At 45.4% G+C, this 19071-nt stretch overlaps 2 protein-coding genes across 29 annotated transcripts in view; one reads left to right on the plus strand and one right to left on the minus strand.

Annotated features, from left to right (window-relative positions):
- The window catches only part of LOC105499675 (obscurin, cytoskeletal calmodulin and titin-interacting RhoGEF), a 166334-nt gene that overhangs the window by 34839 nt on the left and 112424 nt on the right, over positions 1 to 19071 (plus strand). For 24 of the 28 annotated variants that reach the window (XM_071081777.1, XM_071081828.1, XM_071081836.1 and 21 more), the window contains 5 exons: positions 1902 to 2177; positions 2988 to 3263; positions 6693 to 6968; positions 13977 to 14252; positions 16527 to 16802. In XM_071081777.1, coding sequence (XP_070937878.1) covers positions 1902 to 2177; positions 2988 to 3263; positions 6693 to 6968; positions 13977 to 14252; positions 16527 to 16802 — 1380 coding nt within the window. The remainder of the gene's footprint in view (positions 1 to 1901; positions 2178 to 2987; positions 3264 to 6692; positions 6969 to 13976; positions 14253 to 16526; positions 16803 to 19071) is intronic. The other 4 variants (XM_011772408.3, XM_071081794.1, XM_071081812.1 and 1 more) reach the window with 4 other exon arrangements.
- On the minus strand, positions 8116 to 8688 carry LOC105499674 (small ribosomal subunit protein eS10). Its single transcript, XM_011772405.3, has one exon. The coding sequence runs from the start codon at positions 8674 to 8676 to the stop codon at positions 8179 to 8181; it is 498 nt and encodes a 165-aa protein (XP_011770707.2). The 5' UTR covers positions 8677 to 8688; the 3' UTR covers positions 8116 to 8178.

The following is a 19071-nucleotide window of genomic DNA, read 5'->3' on the forward strand; positions in this document are numbered from 1 at the left end:
TAAAACTACCACACAGAAGAATATATTAAGAGAACAACAGTTATCCTTCCTATAGATTTCTCAGCAGCAATGAAGAGCCCAGAAATGAAATGATGGCATAATGTCCAAATTAGCAAGGAAAACAACTGTCAACCTAGAATTCTGCACCCAGCTAAGCTATCATTCAAAAGTGAGTGTGAAATAAAGACATTTTCAGGAAGTAGATTGACAAAGTTTACCATTCACAAAACCTTCCTGAGAGAATTACCAATAGATACACTTCATAAGAGGAAAATGTCATCTAAAGTAACAGAATAGGTACTGGAAGTAGTGATATGAGGAAACTGAAATAATGAAAAGATCCAATCCCAAGGCCTAGGATTAGATTATACCAATGACAATTGGCCCTCTAGAAGTTGTAGGCTGTATTAGCAGTCCTTTGTGTGAGTCAGGGTTACTGCCCATTCTGCCAGTATTGCTTAAGGAATTATCTCTGAAAATACCTATGCTTTGGTGTGCAGGTCACAAATTGTGCTTCTCCCTGTTTTTATACTTAGGAGATCACAGCTGGTAAATAAATGTGAAAACCTGAATTGCAACATATACCAGTCTAAAAATTATCTAACTGGGAGGCTTCAGATTCTGAGAACTAACCTATCGTCTGCCCTGTGCATCTTCAAAATGTAAAGTTCTTTTTGTTGAGAAATCCAGGAAGAGGGCAGGCTGTGGCTGAACCATCAGAGTTTTGAGATCATTCAGTTCTAGTAATTGGAATATGTCTGACCCTGTGTGTCACACTCTATCCCCAGAGCCCAAGGTGGTGTTTGCCAAGGAGCAGGTGGCACACAGTGAGGTGCAGGCTGAGGCAGGGGCCAGGGCCACACTGAGCTGCAAGGTGGCCCAGGCCCAGACAGAGGTGACGTGGTACAAAGATGGGAAGAAGCTGAGCTCTAGCTTGAAAGTGCATATGGAGGCCAACGGCTACAGACGGAGGCTGGTGGTGCAGCAGGTGGGCAAGATGGATGCCGGGGACTACAGCTGCGAGGCCAGGGGCCAGAGGGTCTTCTTCCACCTGCACATCACAGATGGGTTTCTTGAGATCTTTCTTATGTTCCTTAGGATAATTTTTAGTGACATTAGCATAGAGGTGCCACCTAATTGCCTCTTTTCTTACAAAGCCTCCCTTATAATAACTAGCAAGTATTAATTTTGTGCCAAGGAGCATAGATTTTGTGAATGCTAGTTGTCTTTCTGCTTGCTTAAACTTCAAAACAATTCTATGAGGAGGAACTCTGATTATTCCCATTTTAAGATAACACACAAGGAAGTAACTCACCACAGTTCACAAAGCCAGAAAATTGCAGTCAAGATTTCAACTCAGTATTCTAGGATTATTATTCTTTTTTTCTTCTTGAAGAGTTCTATCTTCAGTATTTATGTTAGCAGCTCTGCTGGTTATATATATTCCATCATTTTTTTTTTTCTCATATGAAAACCTATTTGTTCTCCCTTTGATTCTGAGGACTGTTTTATCTGGATATAACATTACAGTTTATCAGCTATTCCTCCACTCCCTAACATTTTAAAGAGGTCATTCCATTATCTTCTGGTTTCCATATTTCCTTTGAAATATCAACTGTAAGATTTGCTGTAGACATTTTAAGGGTCATGTATCTTTTTTCATCATGTTGCTTTTAGATTTTCTTTTTGAATTTGCTTCGTGGCCTTTTTTTCTTTGATGAACCTAGTTGTGGTTTCCTTTCTCTGAATCTGGGTTGGGATTGTAGAACATCTTGAGTCTGTGGGTTTATGTCTTTCATCAGCTGTTTGCTGTTACTGAATCCTGAATCTTCAGTGCCTGTGAAATGGGTTGGTTCCAGATTTGTGTCTCTAACTGTGCATCTCTCCTTGTCCACCCTCAGAGCCCAAGATGATGTTTGCAAAGGAGCAGTCAGTGCATAATGAGGTGTGGGCTGAGGCGGGGGCCAGTGCCATATTGAGCTGTGAGGTGGCCCAGGCGCAGATGGAAGTGAAGTGGTACAAGGATGGGAAGAAGCTGAGCTCTAGCTCAAAAGTGCGCATGGAGATCAAGGGCTGCACAAGGAGGCTGGTGGTACAGCAGGTGGGCAAAGCAGATGCTGGGGAGTACAGCTGCGAAGCTGGGGGCCAGAGGGTCTCCTTTCAACTACACATCACAGGTGAGTTTTTTGAGGTCTTTCTTATGCTTTTAGGATAATCTTTATGTACTTAGGGTATGTATGGAAGTCCCACCCAAGGGCCTTTTTTCTCATAAAGCTTCCCCTGTAATAACAACTAGCAGGTATTAATTGTATGCTGAGGACCTAGATTTTGTGAAGTGCTTCTTGTCTTTCTGCTTGCTTAAACTTCAAAACAATTTGTGAGGAGGAACTCTGCTTATTCTCATTTTAAAATAACACACAGGGAAGTAACTCACCACAGTTCACAAAGCCAGAAAATTGCAGTCAGAATTTGGACGCAATATTCTGGGATTACTATTTTTTTTTCTTCTTGTAGAACTATGTCTTCAGTATTTATGTTAGCAGGTCAGCTGGTCATATGCCTTCTCTAACTTTTTATTTCTTTTGTGAACACATATTTGTTCTCCCTTTGATTCTGAGGGCTGTTTTATCTGGGTATAACATTACAGTTTAGCAGCTACTCCCCACTCCCTTCTGGTGTCCATATTTTCTTTGAAATGTGAACTGTGAAATTTGTTATGGATATTTTAAGGGTCATGTACCTTTTTTCATCCTGTTGCTTTCAAGATTTTCTTTTTGATTTCGCTTTGTGGTAGTATTTCTTTTATGAACGTAGGTGTGGTTTCCTTTGTCTTCATCCTGGTTGGGATTGTAGAACATCTTGAGTCTGTGGGTTTATATCTTTCATTAGTTGTTTGTTGTTGCTGAATCCTGAATCTTCAGTGCCTGTGAAATGGGTTGGTCCTAGATTTGTGTCTCTGACTGTGCATCCCTCCTGTCCACCCTCAGAGCCCAAGGCGGTGTTTGCCAAGGAGCAGTCAGTGCATAATGAGGTGCAGACTGAGGCAGGAGCCAGCGCCACACTGAGCTGTGAGGTGGCCCAGGCCCAGACGGAGGTGACATGGTACAAGGACGGGAAGAAGCTGAGCTCCAGTTCGAAAGTGCGTGTAGAGGCCTCAGGCTGCATGCGGCAGCTGGTGGTGCAGCAGGCAGTCCAGGCAGATGCTGGGGAGTACAGCTGTGAGGCCGGGGACCAGCGGCTCTCCTTCCACCTGGATGTTTCGGGTCAGTGCTTTAGGGATACTAACTTTGTAGAGGTGATGATGAGACTGGTTGATAGACTCTGGTGCTCTTCCCATTAGCCTTTACCTCTGTGGTTTCCTATCCTCCCAATTCCTATTTCATAACTGGTGTGGTCAAGGGAGGCCAGATGGGAAAGGTATGTGTGGAGGGACAGGGGCTGTTGCTGTGTACCTGGAATGGTGTTTATATGCAGTAATGCTCGATCATACGTTCCCATCATCTGCCTAGAACCTTGCTGGTGTTTCTTCTTGTCTCTACCAGGCCCTGTGGTCAAGGTAGACCAGGTGTCTCCACCTGGGGATATGTGAATTTCCTTCTACTGGATGTCTGGCAGCTCCCACATGCCCGCATGCTTGTTCTCCCTAGTGACAGATGTTTGAATTTAACTCAGCTGGGAGAAAGGGGAATTTCAGCCACACAACCATACATGGAATTATCTCAGTATCACACTGTGGATTATCTGATTTTCGATGTCCTGGGACCTTCTCCCTTCTTTTGCACGGACATGGAAGTTAGCTGTGCACCCACAGGTAGCAAAACCTAGATCCATGTTTGTTGCAGTGTCTGTGTCAAGTAAAACAGCAGCATGGATTTGTACATATGAGCCTGTGATATGCACCCATGAGGTCTGGAATTCTCTGCCAAAAACAACTCTTGTTTTCCTTTGTTTTTAGTTAGAATATGTCAGATTCTCCTTGGAGCTTGATTTTTAAATTGAGAAATGGAAAGGAATAAGTAGCTTAGATGACATCACCAGGCACTGATACAACTGAGATGCAATAGTAGCATTATATTAGTCTGTTCTCACACTGCTAATAAAGACATACCCGAGAGTGGGTAAGGAAAGAGGTTTAATTGACTCACAGTTCTGCATGGCTGGGAAGGCCTCAGGAAACTTGCAAGGCCTTAGGAAACTTACAATCATGGTGGAAGGCACCTCTTCACAGGGCTTCAGGAGAAAGAATGAGTGCCGAGTGAAGAAGGGAGCTCCTTATAAAACCATCACATCTTGGTAGTAGTCACTTACTATTACGAGAACAGCATGAGGGAAACTGCCCCCATGATTCAATTACCCCCACCTGGTCCCACCATTGCAGCGTGGTGATTATTACTATTCAAGGTGAGAGTTGGGAGGGGACACAGAGGCAAACCATATCAAGCAGCCCCTAACTGACAAAAGCAGTATTTATTCAGTAGCATTTCCCAGTAATTATGTTGTGGCTTTTCCTGACTGGGTCATAGAGAATTCTGAAACCACATTTATTTTCTTTTCATTAAGAGAATCTTCACATCAGAGATCTGTGGGCTGCAGCCCCATGTTGATGCCTGGGGGCCAACACATGACAGTCTGGTATTACCACTGTGCAGTGGTTTGTGGGTGGTTATAGATGCCAGTAAACCCACTATGTGTCTTTCTAAAGTGCTATTTTAGGAGAGTATGACAAATTATTTATTGGTAATAAATATGAACAGGTTCAACAAATTGTTAAATTGTTTAAAAAGTATACCCAGCACTTTGGGAGGCCGAGACGGGTGGATCACGAGGTCAGGAGATCGAGACCATCCTGGCTAACACGGTGAAACCCCGTCTCTACTAAAAAAATACAAAAAACTAGCCGGGCGAGGTGGCGGGTGCCTGTAGTCCCAGCTACTCGGGAGGCTGAGGCGGGAGAATGGCGTAAACCCGGGAGGCGGAGCTTGCAGTGAGCTGAGATCCGGCCACTGCATTCCAGCCCGGGCGACAGAGCGAGATTCCGTCTCAAAAAAAAAAAAAAAAAAAAAAAGTATATAAAAAGTAACATAAGAAGAAATAGACAGCTCAGATAGTCCTGTAACTTTTAAATAAATGGGACTAGTAACAAAAAATGTTTTCACCAGTAAATTTCTAAGCAATATCTAATAACTATACAGTAAATTGTACCAAACAATCTGCAAATAAATTATTCCATGTTCATGGAGATTCTTCTAGAGAATACAATGAAGAGATGCACTCTCTGATTTGTTTCATGTAGGTAGCATAACGTTGATACAAAGTAAGAAGAATTAAAAATAGGCCAACCTATTATGGATAGCAAGGACAAAATCTTAAACAACATATTATTAATATATATTTAGCAATATACTAAGAGAATAGTATGCTATGAAGAAAGTCATATTACCCAGGCATGGTGGTGTGCACCTGTAAGTCCCTGCTACTTGGGAGGCTGAGGCAGGAGGATCATTTGAGCCCAGGAGTTGGAGGCTGCAGTTAGCTATGATCACGCCACTGCATTCCTGCCTGGGCAACAAAGCAAGATCCCATCTCTAAAGAAATTGAAAAAAAAGTAGCTGGCTGTGGTGCCTTGTACCTGTAGTCCTAGCTACTTGGGAAGCTGAGGTGGGAGGATGGCTTGAACTCAGGAGACTGAAGCTGCGGTTAGCTATGATTGCATCACTGCACTCCGCTCTGGGTGACAGAGTGAGACCTTGTCTCAGAAAATAAAAGGAAAAAAAAAAAATTTGGATCATTAAACCACATGGGAAATACATCAGACCAGGATCTCAACCACACACAAAGTCAACTCCAGTTGGTTAGAGATGCCAGAATCCTGGGGAAACCCATACAAGTCTTAGAGGAAAACAGAGATGTTTCTGGTGATTTCAGAGTAAAGCATGACTTCCTAAACAGAACACACATGCCCTGATCACAGTGAAACACATTTGATATATTTGAATACATTAAAATTAAAATTTTTGATTCTTTGGAAGACACCATAAAAGAATGAAAAGGCAAGCTACACAGAAAAGGAAGATATTTCTAACATGCTAATGGTCACTGCTCTAGTATTTCAATGTAAAAAGAGATCTTAAAATGAAAGTGTAAAAGAAAGACAGTGCTATTGAAAGTCAGACAAAGCACTTGCACAGTGACTCCACAGAAGAGTGAAGACTCCATCCCCAGACCATCAGAAGGCAGCCAGCTTTCAGTCCTCCTGACAGGGCCCCAGGAAGCCACGGGAGGCCCAGGCCCTCCCCGCAAAGGCCAGAGCTGACCCTCCTGACAGTGGCAGGAGTGGGAGCCTCAGACTCTGGGGCCCTGGGGTGAGGACGCACCCTGCACAGTCGCCTGGGGAGAACCCGGCACATCTGTGAGGGGAGCTGTGCAGGCGTCAAGACTCCAGTCCCTGCCCTGGAGGATCTGTCATGGCAGCCCTGCCTGGGACAGCCCATGGCACCATGCAGAATGGATGGAGAAACTGTGTTCCTTGTCCTGGGAGGTGGTGGGGCTTCTCCCGACCACATGGCCAGTGCAGAGCCTGAGGCTGGGGAAGGTTCTCTCCCTCCCGCCTCCCTGCCCAGGCCTTCTCTCCCCAGTGCTGCCTTCCTGATCTAGATGGTGGTGGTCACCCTGTGCATCCCTGCCTTCCCCAGAGCCCAAGGTGGTGTTTGCAAAGAAGCAGCCAGCACACAGGGAGGTGCAGACCGAGGCGGGGGCCAGTGCCACGCTGAGCTGTGAGATGGCCCAGGCCCAGACAGAGGTGACATGGTACAAGGATGGGAAGAAGCTGAGCTCCAGCTCAAAAGTGCGAATGGAGGCCGTGGGCTACACACGGAGGCTGGTGGTGCAGCAGGCAGGCCAGGCGGACGCCGGGGAGTACAGCTGCGAGGCCCGGGGCAAGCAGCTCTCTTTCCGCCTGCATGTGGCAGGTCAGTGCTTTGGGGGCGCCGAGGAGCCTCTTCAGAGGTGATGGTGGTTCTGACTCGTAGCCCCAGCATATCTCTGTGCACTTTCCTTCAGCTTTCATGTCTCGGGCTTCCCATCCTCCTGCTTCCATTTCCATCCCTGTGGCTGGGGCGAGAGAGAGGTGTGCATGGGAGGCAGAGGGGCTGTATCTGCAAACCCGGAGGCGTGTTTGCACTTTATAATGCTCAGCCACTTGTTCCCAGCACCTGCCCAGAACCTTTCTGGTGCTCCTTGACATCTGGGACTCTGGATCTCCCTTGTCGGATTCTGAGGTTGACCAGGCGTCTCTCTCCTGGGGTTCTGTGAATATCCTCTCAGTATATGCTCTGGCAGCTACCATATGCCCTCACCCAGCAGCACATGCTGGTTCTGGTCAGCGAGAGATATTTTAATTTTTTTCCTGGTGGAGTGACCCAAACCTTCATTCCGGAAGGGTCTAGATCATTTGTAGTCCTGCCTGGATTGGGCTGTTGTAGTTTCCCAGTGACCTTAATCTCAGGGCATGGTAATACTGAGACACGCCCAAAGGAATTGCCTATATTCCACACACATGCCTCCTTACCTCCATTGTGAAGTAGTAGACTGATTTCATCTTGATAGTTTGGGTCAGTCACCCTAACCAACAATGTAACTCCCTTAGCCTGTTGACTTAAAGGTAGGAGGAGCCCAAAGTGGCCAGGTGGCAATCTTAAATTCCAGTTTAATGGGATCGTTGTTGTGTCTCCTGGTGGCAGCATTCCTCCTTCTGGAACTAAGATCTCTAAGCCAGCAGAAGGTGATGTCATGAGAACAGGAAGCAAAAATTTTGCTAGTGGGTCACTAGGGGTGATGGTGAGTGGTGCCACTTCCACTTCTATCCTTTGATTCCCGGACTCGTGAATCCTGGCTATGGGAGAAACAGTACCATATATTAGACACCGATTCAGAGCATACGCAGCCTCTGGAGAACTTTACCCCAGCCCTGAAAAGTATTGTCACCTAGCTGGCTTTGGAATTGTGACTTCAAAAGGCCATTCCACTGTTCTATCAGTCCACCTGCTTCAGGATGATGGGGAACATGGTAAGACCAGTGAATTCCATGAGCATGAGCCCACTGCCACACTTCTTTTTTTTTTTTTTATTTAAGGTTTTTTGGCTGTAAGTTTATTCAATGCAAAATAATCCTCTTCAATTTTACTGAGGTGGCTGACCACGTCCACCACCAAATCCGCCTCTAAACTGGAATTCAGTTGCTGACCCAGCCGCAGCCTCGGCTTTCTTGTCGGCACCAGGTGGCACAGCACTCCGTCTGTAGGTATCTCTGTCAGCTTCCCCTCTTGTGAGTCTCGCAGGTCGCTCACCCTCCAGACCTTTAGACCGAGGCCTGCCAGTCTCTGGACGGCTACGGCGTAGGGCGGCAGGCACAATCTCCGGGGGCAGATGAAGGTAATCACGGAGATACTGGATACCCTCATTGGTAAGGTACCAGTAGAAATGTCTCCAGGCAAACTGTTCCTTCACGTAGCCTCGGGACTTGAGAGACTGCATGGCCTTCATGACATGAAGGTTGGGCACATTCTTGTCTGCCAGCTCCGGGTGCTTAGGCATGTGGACATCCTTCTTGGCCACCATGACTCCCTCCTTAAAAAGGAGTTCGTAAATGGCAATCCGGTTCTTCTTAGGCATCAACATCTCGGTGGCTGCTGCCACACTTCTTTAACCATAGAGTGCCTTGGTCAGAGACAATGCTGTGTGGAATACCATGACGGTGGATAAGGCATTCTGTGAATCCATGGATGGTAGTCTTGGCCAAAGTGTTGTGTGAAGGCATTCTGTGAATCCATGGATGGTAGTCTTGGCCAAAGTGTTGTGTGCAGGATAGACAAACTCATATCTGGAGTAAGTGTCTATTCTGGTGAGGACAAACCATTGCCCTTTCCATGATGGAAGAGGTCCAATGTAATCAACCTGCCATCAAGCGGATGTCTGATCACCCTGAGGAATGTTGCCATATCGAGGGCTCATTGTTGGTCTCTGCTGCTGGCAAATTGAGCGCTCAGCAGTGGCCTTAGTCAGGTCCGCCTTGGTGACTGGAAGTCCATGCTGCTGAGCACACGTGTAACCTCCATCCCTGCCACCATGGCCGCTTTGTTCATGGGTGATGACAGGGGTGGCTGGGGAAGGAGGCTGAGTGGTGTCCACAGAACGAGTCATCCTATTCACTTGATTATTAAAATCCTCCTCTGCTGAGGTCACCCTTTGGTGAGCACTCGCATGAGATACAAATATCTTCACAGTTTGTGACCACTCAGAGAGGTGCATCCACATACCTTTTCCTCAATTTTCCAATCACGCTTCTTCCAGGTCCCTGACCATCCAGCCAAACCATTGTCTACAGCCCATAAATCAGTGTATAATCGCTCATCTGGCCATTTCTCCTTCGAGCAAAGTGCACAACAAGGTGCACTGCTTGAAGTTCTGCCCACTGGGAAGATTTCCCTTAGCCACTGTTCTTCAGGGATGTCCTAGAAAGAGGCTGTAGTGCTGCAGCTGTCCACCTTTGGGTGGTGCCCGCATATCGTGCAGAACCATCTGTGAATCAGGCCCTAGTCTTCTCTTTCTCTGTCAGTTGATCATAGGGAACTCCCCATGAGGCCATTGGTGCAGGCTGGGGGAGAGAAGGCAGGGTGGCAGGAGTGGGGACCATGGGCACTTGAGCCACTTCCTCATGTAACTTACTTGGGCCTTCAGGATCTACTCTAGCCCTATCATGTATATACCACTTCCATTTGATGATAGAATGCTGCTGTGCATGCCCAACTTTATGGCTAGATGGGTCAGAAAGCACCCAGGTTATGACAGTCAGTTCAAGTCACATGGTGACTTGATGATCCATAGTCAATTGTTCAGTTTCCACCAAAGCCCAGCAACAGGCCAAGAGCTGTCTCTCAAAATGGGAGTAGTTACCTGCAGAAGATGGCAGGGTGTTGCTCCAAAATCCTAGAGGCCTCCACTCTGATTCACCTGTGAGGGCCTGCCAAAGGCTCCAGACAGCATCCCTATTTGCCACTGGCACCTCAAGCACCACTGGATCTGCTGGGTCATATGGCCCAGGTGGCAGAGCAGCTTGCACAGCAGCCTGGACCTGTTGCAGACCCTTCTCCTGTTCTGGACCCCACTCAAAACTGGCAGCCTTTTGGGTCACTTGATAAATGGTCCAGAGTAACACACCCAGATGAGGAATGTGTTGCCTCCAAAATCCAAATAGGCATTGTGCCTCTTTCTTGGTTGTAGGAGGGGCCAAATGCAGCAACTTATCCTTCACCTTAGAAGGAATATCTTGACAGGCCCCACACCACTGGACCTCTAGACATTTTACTGAGGTAGAAGGTCCCTAAATTTTAGTCAGATTTATTTCCCATCCTCTGGAATGCAAATGTCTCACCAGTAAGTCCAGTGTGTTTGCTGCTGTGTATGTCTGTGTTCTCTTGGCTGGTACATAGGGAAGCCTGATAAATACAATTAATTTTCTTTCAGAAAAAAAAAAGGGAGAGTGTTGATGCCAAATAGGGGTGGGCTGAAGTCCCATGGTGACCTCTGGGTGCTAACACATAAGTTTGGTATTACATCAGCATCAGTGTTATGTGGATATATATATAGATAACAGAAATCCCACTGTATATATTTGTGAATTTATTTTCAGAGAATATGACAAGATGTTTCATGTAATAAATTTGAAGAGTTGGGACTATTTGGCTAATTCCTAGTAAATTACATGAAAACTCACATAAGAGGATACATAAAACTTAAATAGTCCTATAAGTTTTAAATAGATGGAGGCAGTAGTAAAAAAATATTTTAAATCCAATAATTTTCTAGTAAACTGTTTCAAATATTCTGGAAAGCAGTTATTCCATATTCATGAATATTGTTCTGGAGAATAGTAAAAGGAGATTGACTCCATATGCCATTTTATGTATTTTTTTTTTTTTTTTGAGACAGGCCCTCACTCTATTGTCCAGGCTAGAGTGCAGTGGCAGGATCTCGGCTCATTGCAGCCTCTGCCTCCTGGGTTCAAGTGATTTTCCCACCTCAGCCTCCCAAGAAGCTGGGATTACAGGCATGCACCACCAGCACAAAAATAGCATGTATGCTGGCTATTTTTTTGTATTTTTTTTTTCAGTAGAGACGGGGTTTTGCCATGTTGCCCAGGCTAGTCTCAAACTTCTAGGTTCAAGCTATCCACCTGCCTTGGCCTCCCACAGTGCTGGGATTACAGGTGTGAGCCACCATGTCCAGGCCATCATTTTATGTAGATAGTGTAACATTAATACCAAAATCTGACAAAGGAAGTGGGAAGAACTAAATTGTAGACCAATCTGTATGGATTTGTCATTATCGATATCAAGAACACAATCATAAACAAAGTATTAGCAAATGGAATTCAGCAACGTATCAAGAAGACAGTGCACTCTGTTGAAGATCCTGGTCCCAGAATGCAAGGCTAGTTGGCTTTAGAAGCATTAGGTCAGTATAATAAGCTTGACCTTAACAGATTGAATGAAAAATGATATAGTTATCTCAATAAATGCAGATTAAAAATATTTGATAAAATCTAGAAGATATATTTGAGAAAATTTAGCACTATCATAGGATTCTTAACAAACTTTATAGAAGTGTTTTTCCTTAATTTGATAAATGATACTGCAGAAGCACCACTAGGATCCCACTCAGAGTGAACCTTGAAAGGTTTGATTCAGAGGAGACAGGGCAGTGTCACCGTTTGTATCCAACATTGTATGTAAGGGTAAGGAGGAAGATAAAGCAAAAGGCATAGCACTTGGAAAAAGTAAAAGTGAAATTTACTGATGATATGACCATCCACTTGGAAAATCCAATAGAGAACTTAGTAGACTAAGTAACATTGTTGAGAATGATTATCCTGTAAAAAAAAATCAACACACAGAAAACATTTCTGTATCTATATACAGCAGTAAACAGTTGCAAAATGAAATTTGAAAAGACTTACAGTAGCATCAAAATTACAATGTTTCTAATTCAAAGTCTAATAAAGATGTTTAAAGCCTGGGGAGGGACTAGGAAATTATTGTATGTTTTGCAAGACCATTAAGAAATCTAATTAAATGGATAGAAATTCATGAAAAAATTAAAATATGTTCATTAACAATCAGGATCCAAACAATTTTTTTTGTGGGGGAATGAAAAGAAAATCAAAGTATGAACATGACTGTACCAGATGTCAAAAATTATTGTAAAGTTACAGTAATTAAGACAATGGATTTCAACGAATGGTTAGGTATCAGAACAAAGAAATGGAATAGTGAACTCAGAAATAGTCCCATGCATCGATGATCTCTGGACATCCCCCCCCCCTTTTTTTTTACCATGGCATCTGTGCAAGAAATAGAGAAAGGATAGTGTTTTCTTTTTTCTTTTTCTTTTTTTTTTGAGATGGAGTCTAGCTCTGTTGCCCAGGCTGGAGTGCAGTGGTGCGATCTGGGCTCACTGCAAGCTCCGCCTCCTGGGTTCACGCCATTCTCCTGCCTCAGCCTCCTGAGTAGCTGGAAATACAGGCATCTGCCACCACACCTGGCTAATTTTTTTTGTATTTTTAGTAGAGACGGGGTTTCACCATGTTAGCCAGGATGGTCTCGATCTCCTGACCTTGTGATCTGCCCACCTTGGCCTCCCAAAGTGCTGGGATTACAGGTGTGAACCACTGCACCTGGCCAAGGATAGTGTTTTCATAACTAGTGTGTGGACCATTTAAACATATGGGAAGAATTAAAGCATATTGGTAATTCATAGCATGTGCGAGAGTCAGCTCCTGGTGGGTTAGAGACCTCAGGGTAAAAGGTAAAACCATAAACCCCAAGACGGTAAGCATAGGCTATCTATAGAATTTAGGGTTTAAGGAAGTGTTTAAATAGTACACGAATGCCCTAACCACAATGGACAAGATCGATGTATTTGAGTAAATTAAAACTAAAATGTCTGATTCATCAGAAGACGCCATAAAAGATGAAAACCCAAGTCACACAGGTAGGGAAGATACAAAGTACATAATTCTGACCTCTCTAACATTTAAATATATAAAGAAGACCTTAAAGCCGGAGTCCCCAACCCCTAGGCTGTGGACCAGTACTGTTCTGTGGCCTGTTAGGAGCTGGGCCACACGGTAGGAGGTGAGTGGCAGGTGAGCATTCCTGCCTGAGCTCTGCCTCCTGTCAGATCAGCAGCAGCACTAGATTCTCATAGGAACATGAACCCTATTGTGAACTGTGCATGGGAGGGATCTAGGTTGTGCTCCTTACGAGAATCTAATGCCTGATGATCTGAAGTGGAACAGTTTCATCCCGAAACTGTCCCCCAGACCTCCATCTGTGGAAAAATTGTCTTCCATGAAACTGGTCCCTGCTGCCAAAAATGTTGGGGACTGCTGCCTTAAAGTGAATAAAGACAAGACAGTGCTATTAATAATGGGATAGAATTGAGTAGTGACACTACAGAGGAGCAAACAGGAATGGCCAATCCTCTAGAAAGATGCTCAGCCCTGTGAGCCGTAGAACAATAAAGAAAGCCACAGTGACACACCCCACTGAGGCCAAAGCTGACCGTCCTGACAGTGGCAGGAGCGGGAGCCTCAGGACTGGGGTTCTGTGGTGAGGATGTGCCCTGCACAGCCGCATGGGGAGATCCTTGCTCCATTCATGAGGGGAAGGGTGCAGGCATCAGGACACCAATCCCTGCCCCAGATGAGCTCGTGCATGCAAGATCTGTCACAGCCACCCTACCAAGGACAGCCTGTGGCACCGTACAGAATAGATGGAGAAGCTTCCTTGTGCTGGGAGGTGGTGGTGCAGCCTGGAGAGCATCTGTCCCTCGCACCTCCCCTTCCAGGCCTTCTCTCCCCAGTTCTGCCTTCCTGACCTAGATGGTGGTGGTCACCCTGTGCATTTTGCCTTCCCCAGAGCCCAAGGCGGTGTTTGCCAAGGAGCAGCTGGTGCACAGGGAGGTGCAGGCCCAGGCGGGGGCCAGCGCCACACTCAACTGCGAGGTGGCCCAGGCCCAGACGGAGGTGATGTGGTACAAGGACGGGAAGAAGCTGAGCTCCAGCTCGAAAGTGCATGTGGAGGCCGAGGGCTGCACACGGAGGCTGGTGGTGCAGCAGGCGGGTCAGGCAGACGCTGGGGAGTACAGCTGCGAGGCGGGGGGTCAGCGGCTCTCCTTCCGCCTGCACGTGGCAGGTCAGTACTCTGGGGGATGGAGAGTGACCTTGTGTGGAGGTGATGATGAGACTGGCTGATGGACTTCACGGCCCCCAGTGCCCTTTCCATGAGACTCCACCTCTCCACTTCTCCATGCCCTCACTTACCAGGTTCATGCCCGTGGCTGGGCCAGGCTTGGCTGGATGGGAGGGTACAGGGAGGGCCAGGCCCTGTGGTGCACTTGGAGCGGCGTTCCCATGCAGTGCAGCCTCATCACACTGAGCCCCTGCCCCAAACCCCCATGCTCTTTGGTGTCCAGGCCCCTGGCACTATCTGGCCCTGTGATCTGAGGTGGACCAGGTGCCTCCCCTGGGAAAGTGGGGTGTCCTTTCTATCATCCAATATCTCCCGCCTGCCTCCCTTCAGCACCATGTGGGGCTTCTAGCCCATGAGAGACATTTTGAATTCATATGAACCACATAGGGGAAATTCTGCCCACGCAGTCCCAGTTGGAATTCTCTCCAGACTGAACTTCGGAGCATCAAAGCTTTTGGTGTCCCAGGAGACTCTTTCCTTTTTTTTTCATGGATCTAGAAGCTTTAGAAGCTCACTGTGCACCTATACGTGGCAAAATCTCGGTCCTTGTTTTCTTGCAGTGTCAGTGCAAAAAATCCCAGCCCAGAGGGCTGGTGACTGTGCCCCTGGGATACAATTGTGAGATTCCAAGTGCTCTTCTTAAGGCTAATCTGGCTTTCCTTTTGTCTCTAGTTACAACATTCTGAGTCAGAATTCCCCCTTGGAGTCTGATTTATGAATTTAGCAGTAGAAAGGAAGAAAGAGCTTAAGCTATCTCAGCACACCTAAGATATGTATATATTTTGTTAAAAGAGTCTGGCCTGGGCATAGTGGCACATGACTGTTGTAGTCCCAGCACTTTGGGAGGTCGAGGCAGGAGGATTGTTTGATCCCAGCAGTTTGAGACCAAATTAGGCGCTATAGCAAGACCTCGTCTCTACAAAAAATACAGAAATTAGCTGGATGAAGTGGCACATGCCTGTAGTCCTAGCTACTCAGGAGGCTGAGGCAGGAGGATCACTTGGGCGCAGGAGTTCCAGGCTGCAGTGTGCCATGATCACACCACTGCACTCCAGCCTGGGCGACAGAGTGAGACCCTGTTCTGGAAAAAATAAAAAATAAAAACAACAACAACAATAACAAAAAACCAGGCTAAATATCAGAGAGAAAAAGGTTGTGGTACTATATTGACTCCCAAATGCCAACCCTTGAGCGCTTGGCATTCTATCAGTATATAGTCATTTGTAGTTGTGTATAGATACCAAAAAAGCCCACTATGTATCTTTCTAAAATATTGTGTTAAGAGAGTGCGATAAATTATTTAATGGTAATACATTTTATAAGTTTTGGAGAATTGCCAATTTCTTAGAGAAAACTATATGAAAAAGTTACACAGGAAGAAACAGACAACTCAGATAGTCCTATAGCTTTTAATTAAGTGGAACCAGTGATACAAATATTTTTATAAAAGGTCTAAGCCCAGTGGATCTACTGATAAATTATACCAGATATCCTGAAAACAAATTATTTCATGTTCTTAGAGATCCTTTCAGAGAATAGAATGAGAAGATACACTCTTGAATCTGTTTTATGTGGATAGCATAACATAGATACCAATTATGACAAGAACAGTATAACGATTTGAAATTACAGGCCAATCATTATGGATATGTAGGCCAATGCTTCAACAATATATTTTCAAAGTGGTATGATCAGTATGTCAAAAGGAAAATGCACTATGATAAAAGGCATAATTTAGAAATGCTGTACTGGTTCAATATTCAAAACATCAGAAAATGTCAAACAGATTGAAAGAGAAAAACAGTATGATTATCTCAATAAATGCAGAAGAAAAGTTTGATAAAATTTAACATCATAAATTCTGAACAGCTCTTTGATAAAATTTAGCATCAGGCCTGGCACGGTGACTCATACCTGTAATCCCAGCACTTTGAGAGGCTGAGGCAGAAGGATGGCTTGAGCTCAGGCATTCGAGACCAGCCTCCCAAGCAGCAGGGACCACAGGAACATGCTACTGTTCTGCAGGGTGCCCTAGGGGTGTGACAGATCCTCCATGGAGAATGAATGGAGAAACTGTGTTCCTTGTACTGGTAGGCAGTGGTGTAGAGCCTGGAGAGCATCTGTCCCTCGCATGTCCCCTTCTAGGCCTTCTCTCCCCAGTGCTGCCTTCCTGACCTAGATGGTGGTGGTCACCCTGTGCATCCCTGCCTTCCCCAGAGCCCAAGGCAGTGTTTGCCAAGGAGCAGCCAGCGCACAGGGAGGTGCAGGCTGAAGCAGGGGCTAGTGCCACACTGAGCTGTGAGGTGGCCCAGGCCAAGACAGAGGTGATGTGGTACAAGGGCAGGAAGAAGCTGAGCTCCAGCTCGAAAGTGCATGTGGAGGTTGCAGACTGCACACGGAGGCTGGTGGTGCAGCAGGCAGGCCAAGCAGATGCCAGAGAGTACAGCTGTGAGGCTGGGGGCCAGCAGCTCTCCTTCAGCCTGCACGTGGCAGGTCAATGCTTTGGGGATGCTGAGTTACCTTGTGTGGAGGTGATGATGAGATTGGCTGATAGACCCCAGTACTCTTTCCACTAGAGTTCATCTCTGGAAGTCTCTCGTAATCCTAGCTGCCGTTTTCCTACCCATGGCTGGCCCGAGGTTGGCCAGAAGGGATGAGTGTGTACAGGAGACACTGTGAGTTGTGTTTCAGGCAGTAATGCTGTTCACATATTCCAAGCACCCAGTCAGAACCCACAGGTGCTCCCAGGTGTCCCGCCCTTTGGCTCAATGGAACTGAGGGGGCTGCTACAGGAGGCTGAAGTAGACCAGATGTCTCTCACCTGAGGCCATCTGAGAGCTTGCACCCAGCCTCACCAGCACGACCTGAGGGCTCTCCCTATGGAGAGATGGTTGAATTCCATTGAACCAGGATAAGGGCAAATTTCAGCCACACAATCATTCTTGAAATTATCTCATGATTTGAACTTTGGATTATCCAAGTTTTAGGTGTTCGGGGACCCTCTTCTCATCTTTCTTATGGGCATAAAAGGTCACTGTGAACCCACATGTGGCAAAATCTATATCCTGGGTTTTGTTGTTGTTGTTGTTGTTGTTGTTGTTTTTGAGACAGAGTCTGTCACCCAGGCTGGAGTACAGTGGCACAATCTCAGCTCACTGAAACCTCTGCCTCTTGGGTTCAAGCAATTCTCCTGCCTGAGCCTCCCAAGTAGCCGAGATTACAGGCGCCTGCCACCACACCTGGCTAATTTTTGTATTTTCAGTGGAGATGGGGTTTCATCATGCTGGTCAGGCTGGTCTCAAATTTCTGGCTTCAAGTGATCCACCCGCCTTGGCCTCTCAAACTGTTGGGATTACGGGTGTGAGTCACTATACCCAGCTTGTTTTTATTATACTGCCTACAGAATAAATACAGAGCTGGGAATTGGTGGATTTGGACTGCGATACACCACTGTGAGGTTTGGAATTATCTTCTGAAAGTGTATGTTGTTTTCATTTGCTCTTATGTCAGAACATTCTGTGACTGAACTTCCCTTAGTTTAATTTTGTATATTTAAAACTGAAGAGGAATAAACAAATCAAGCTACATCAACACACATTTTAAAGATGAATTACTACACAGCAGCCACTGACAGATAAAGCAGTATGTGTTTCATACCATTCTAATAATTCATGGCTAGTTGATAGAGAAATCTGAGAACCAGCTTTATTTTCTTTTAGTAAGAGAGTCTTTTGTTGGATGGAGATGGAGTGCAGTCACACACTTGTTCATAGGTACTGACACTTAACACTGGTGTCACATCAGCATCTAGGAGTTTGTGGGGGTGTATAGATGCCAGAAACCCCACTTTGTAGGTACTGGAAATGTTGTTATGTGAGAACATGCCATTATTATTTTGAGATGGAGTCTCGCTCTGTCACCCAGGCTGGAGTGCAGTGGTGCGATCTTGGCTCACTGTAACCTCTGCCTCCTGGGTACGAGTGATTCTCCTGCCTTAGCCTCCTGAGTAGCTGGGACTACAGGCATGCACCACCATGCCTAGCTATTTTTTTTGTATTTTTAGCAGAAACAAGGTTTCATTATGTTGACCAGGCTGGTCTTGAGCTCCTGACCTCAGGTGATCCACCTGCCTTGGCCTCCCAAAGTGCTCTAATTACAGGGGTGAGCCACCATGTCCGGCCCTATTATTTATGCAATCGAATTTGAAAAGTTTTGGCAAATTGATCAATTTCTTCAAAACTATATCAAAAGTAAAAATAGGTAAGTTGAACAGTCCTATAACCTTTTATAGAAATGCAACAAATAATCTTCTCATAGAAGATTACCCCAGTGCTCTACTGTAAACTGTACCAAATATTATAGAAAGAAATTATTCCATGTTCATACACATTCCTCTAGAGTATTGAAAAAGGACCTCAGTGCTCTATCTCGTTTAATGTAGGTAAATATCATTAATACAAAGCTCTGACAGGGTGAATATGAAGAATTAAAATTGGCCAATCTCTTATCAGTGTCAAGGCTCGTTATCTTAAACTAAGTATTAGCACCCTGAATTCAGCAATTTATCAAGAGGATAACACACAATGACAAAAGTCATAGTCCAGTAGTGCAAGGCTGGTTTAACATGAGAAACATTTCAAAATCAGTACAAAATGTGACATTAATAGATTGAAAGAAAAACGAATGTGATTACCCCAATATGGAGACTAAAAGCATTGGATAAAGTACAACATCATAAATATGCAAAAAAATTTGGAAAAAT

This window comes from Macaca nemestrina, chromosome 1 (assembly GCF_043159975.1).
Source record: "Macaca nemestrina isolate mMacNem1 chromosome 1, mMacNem.hap1, whole genome shotgun sequence".
Taxonomy (NCBI): domain Eukaryota; kingdom Metazoa; phylum Chordata; class Mammalia; order Primates; family Cercopithecidae; genus Macaca; species Macaca nemestrina.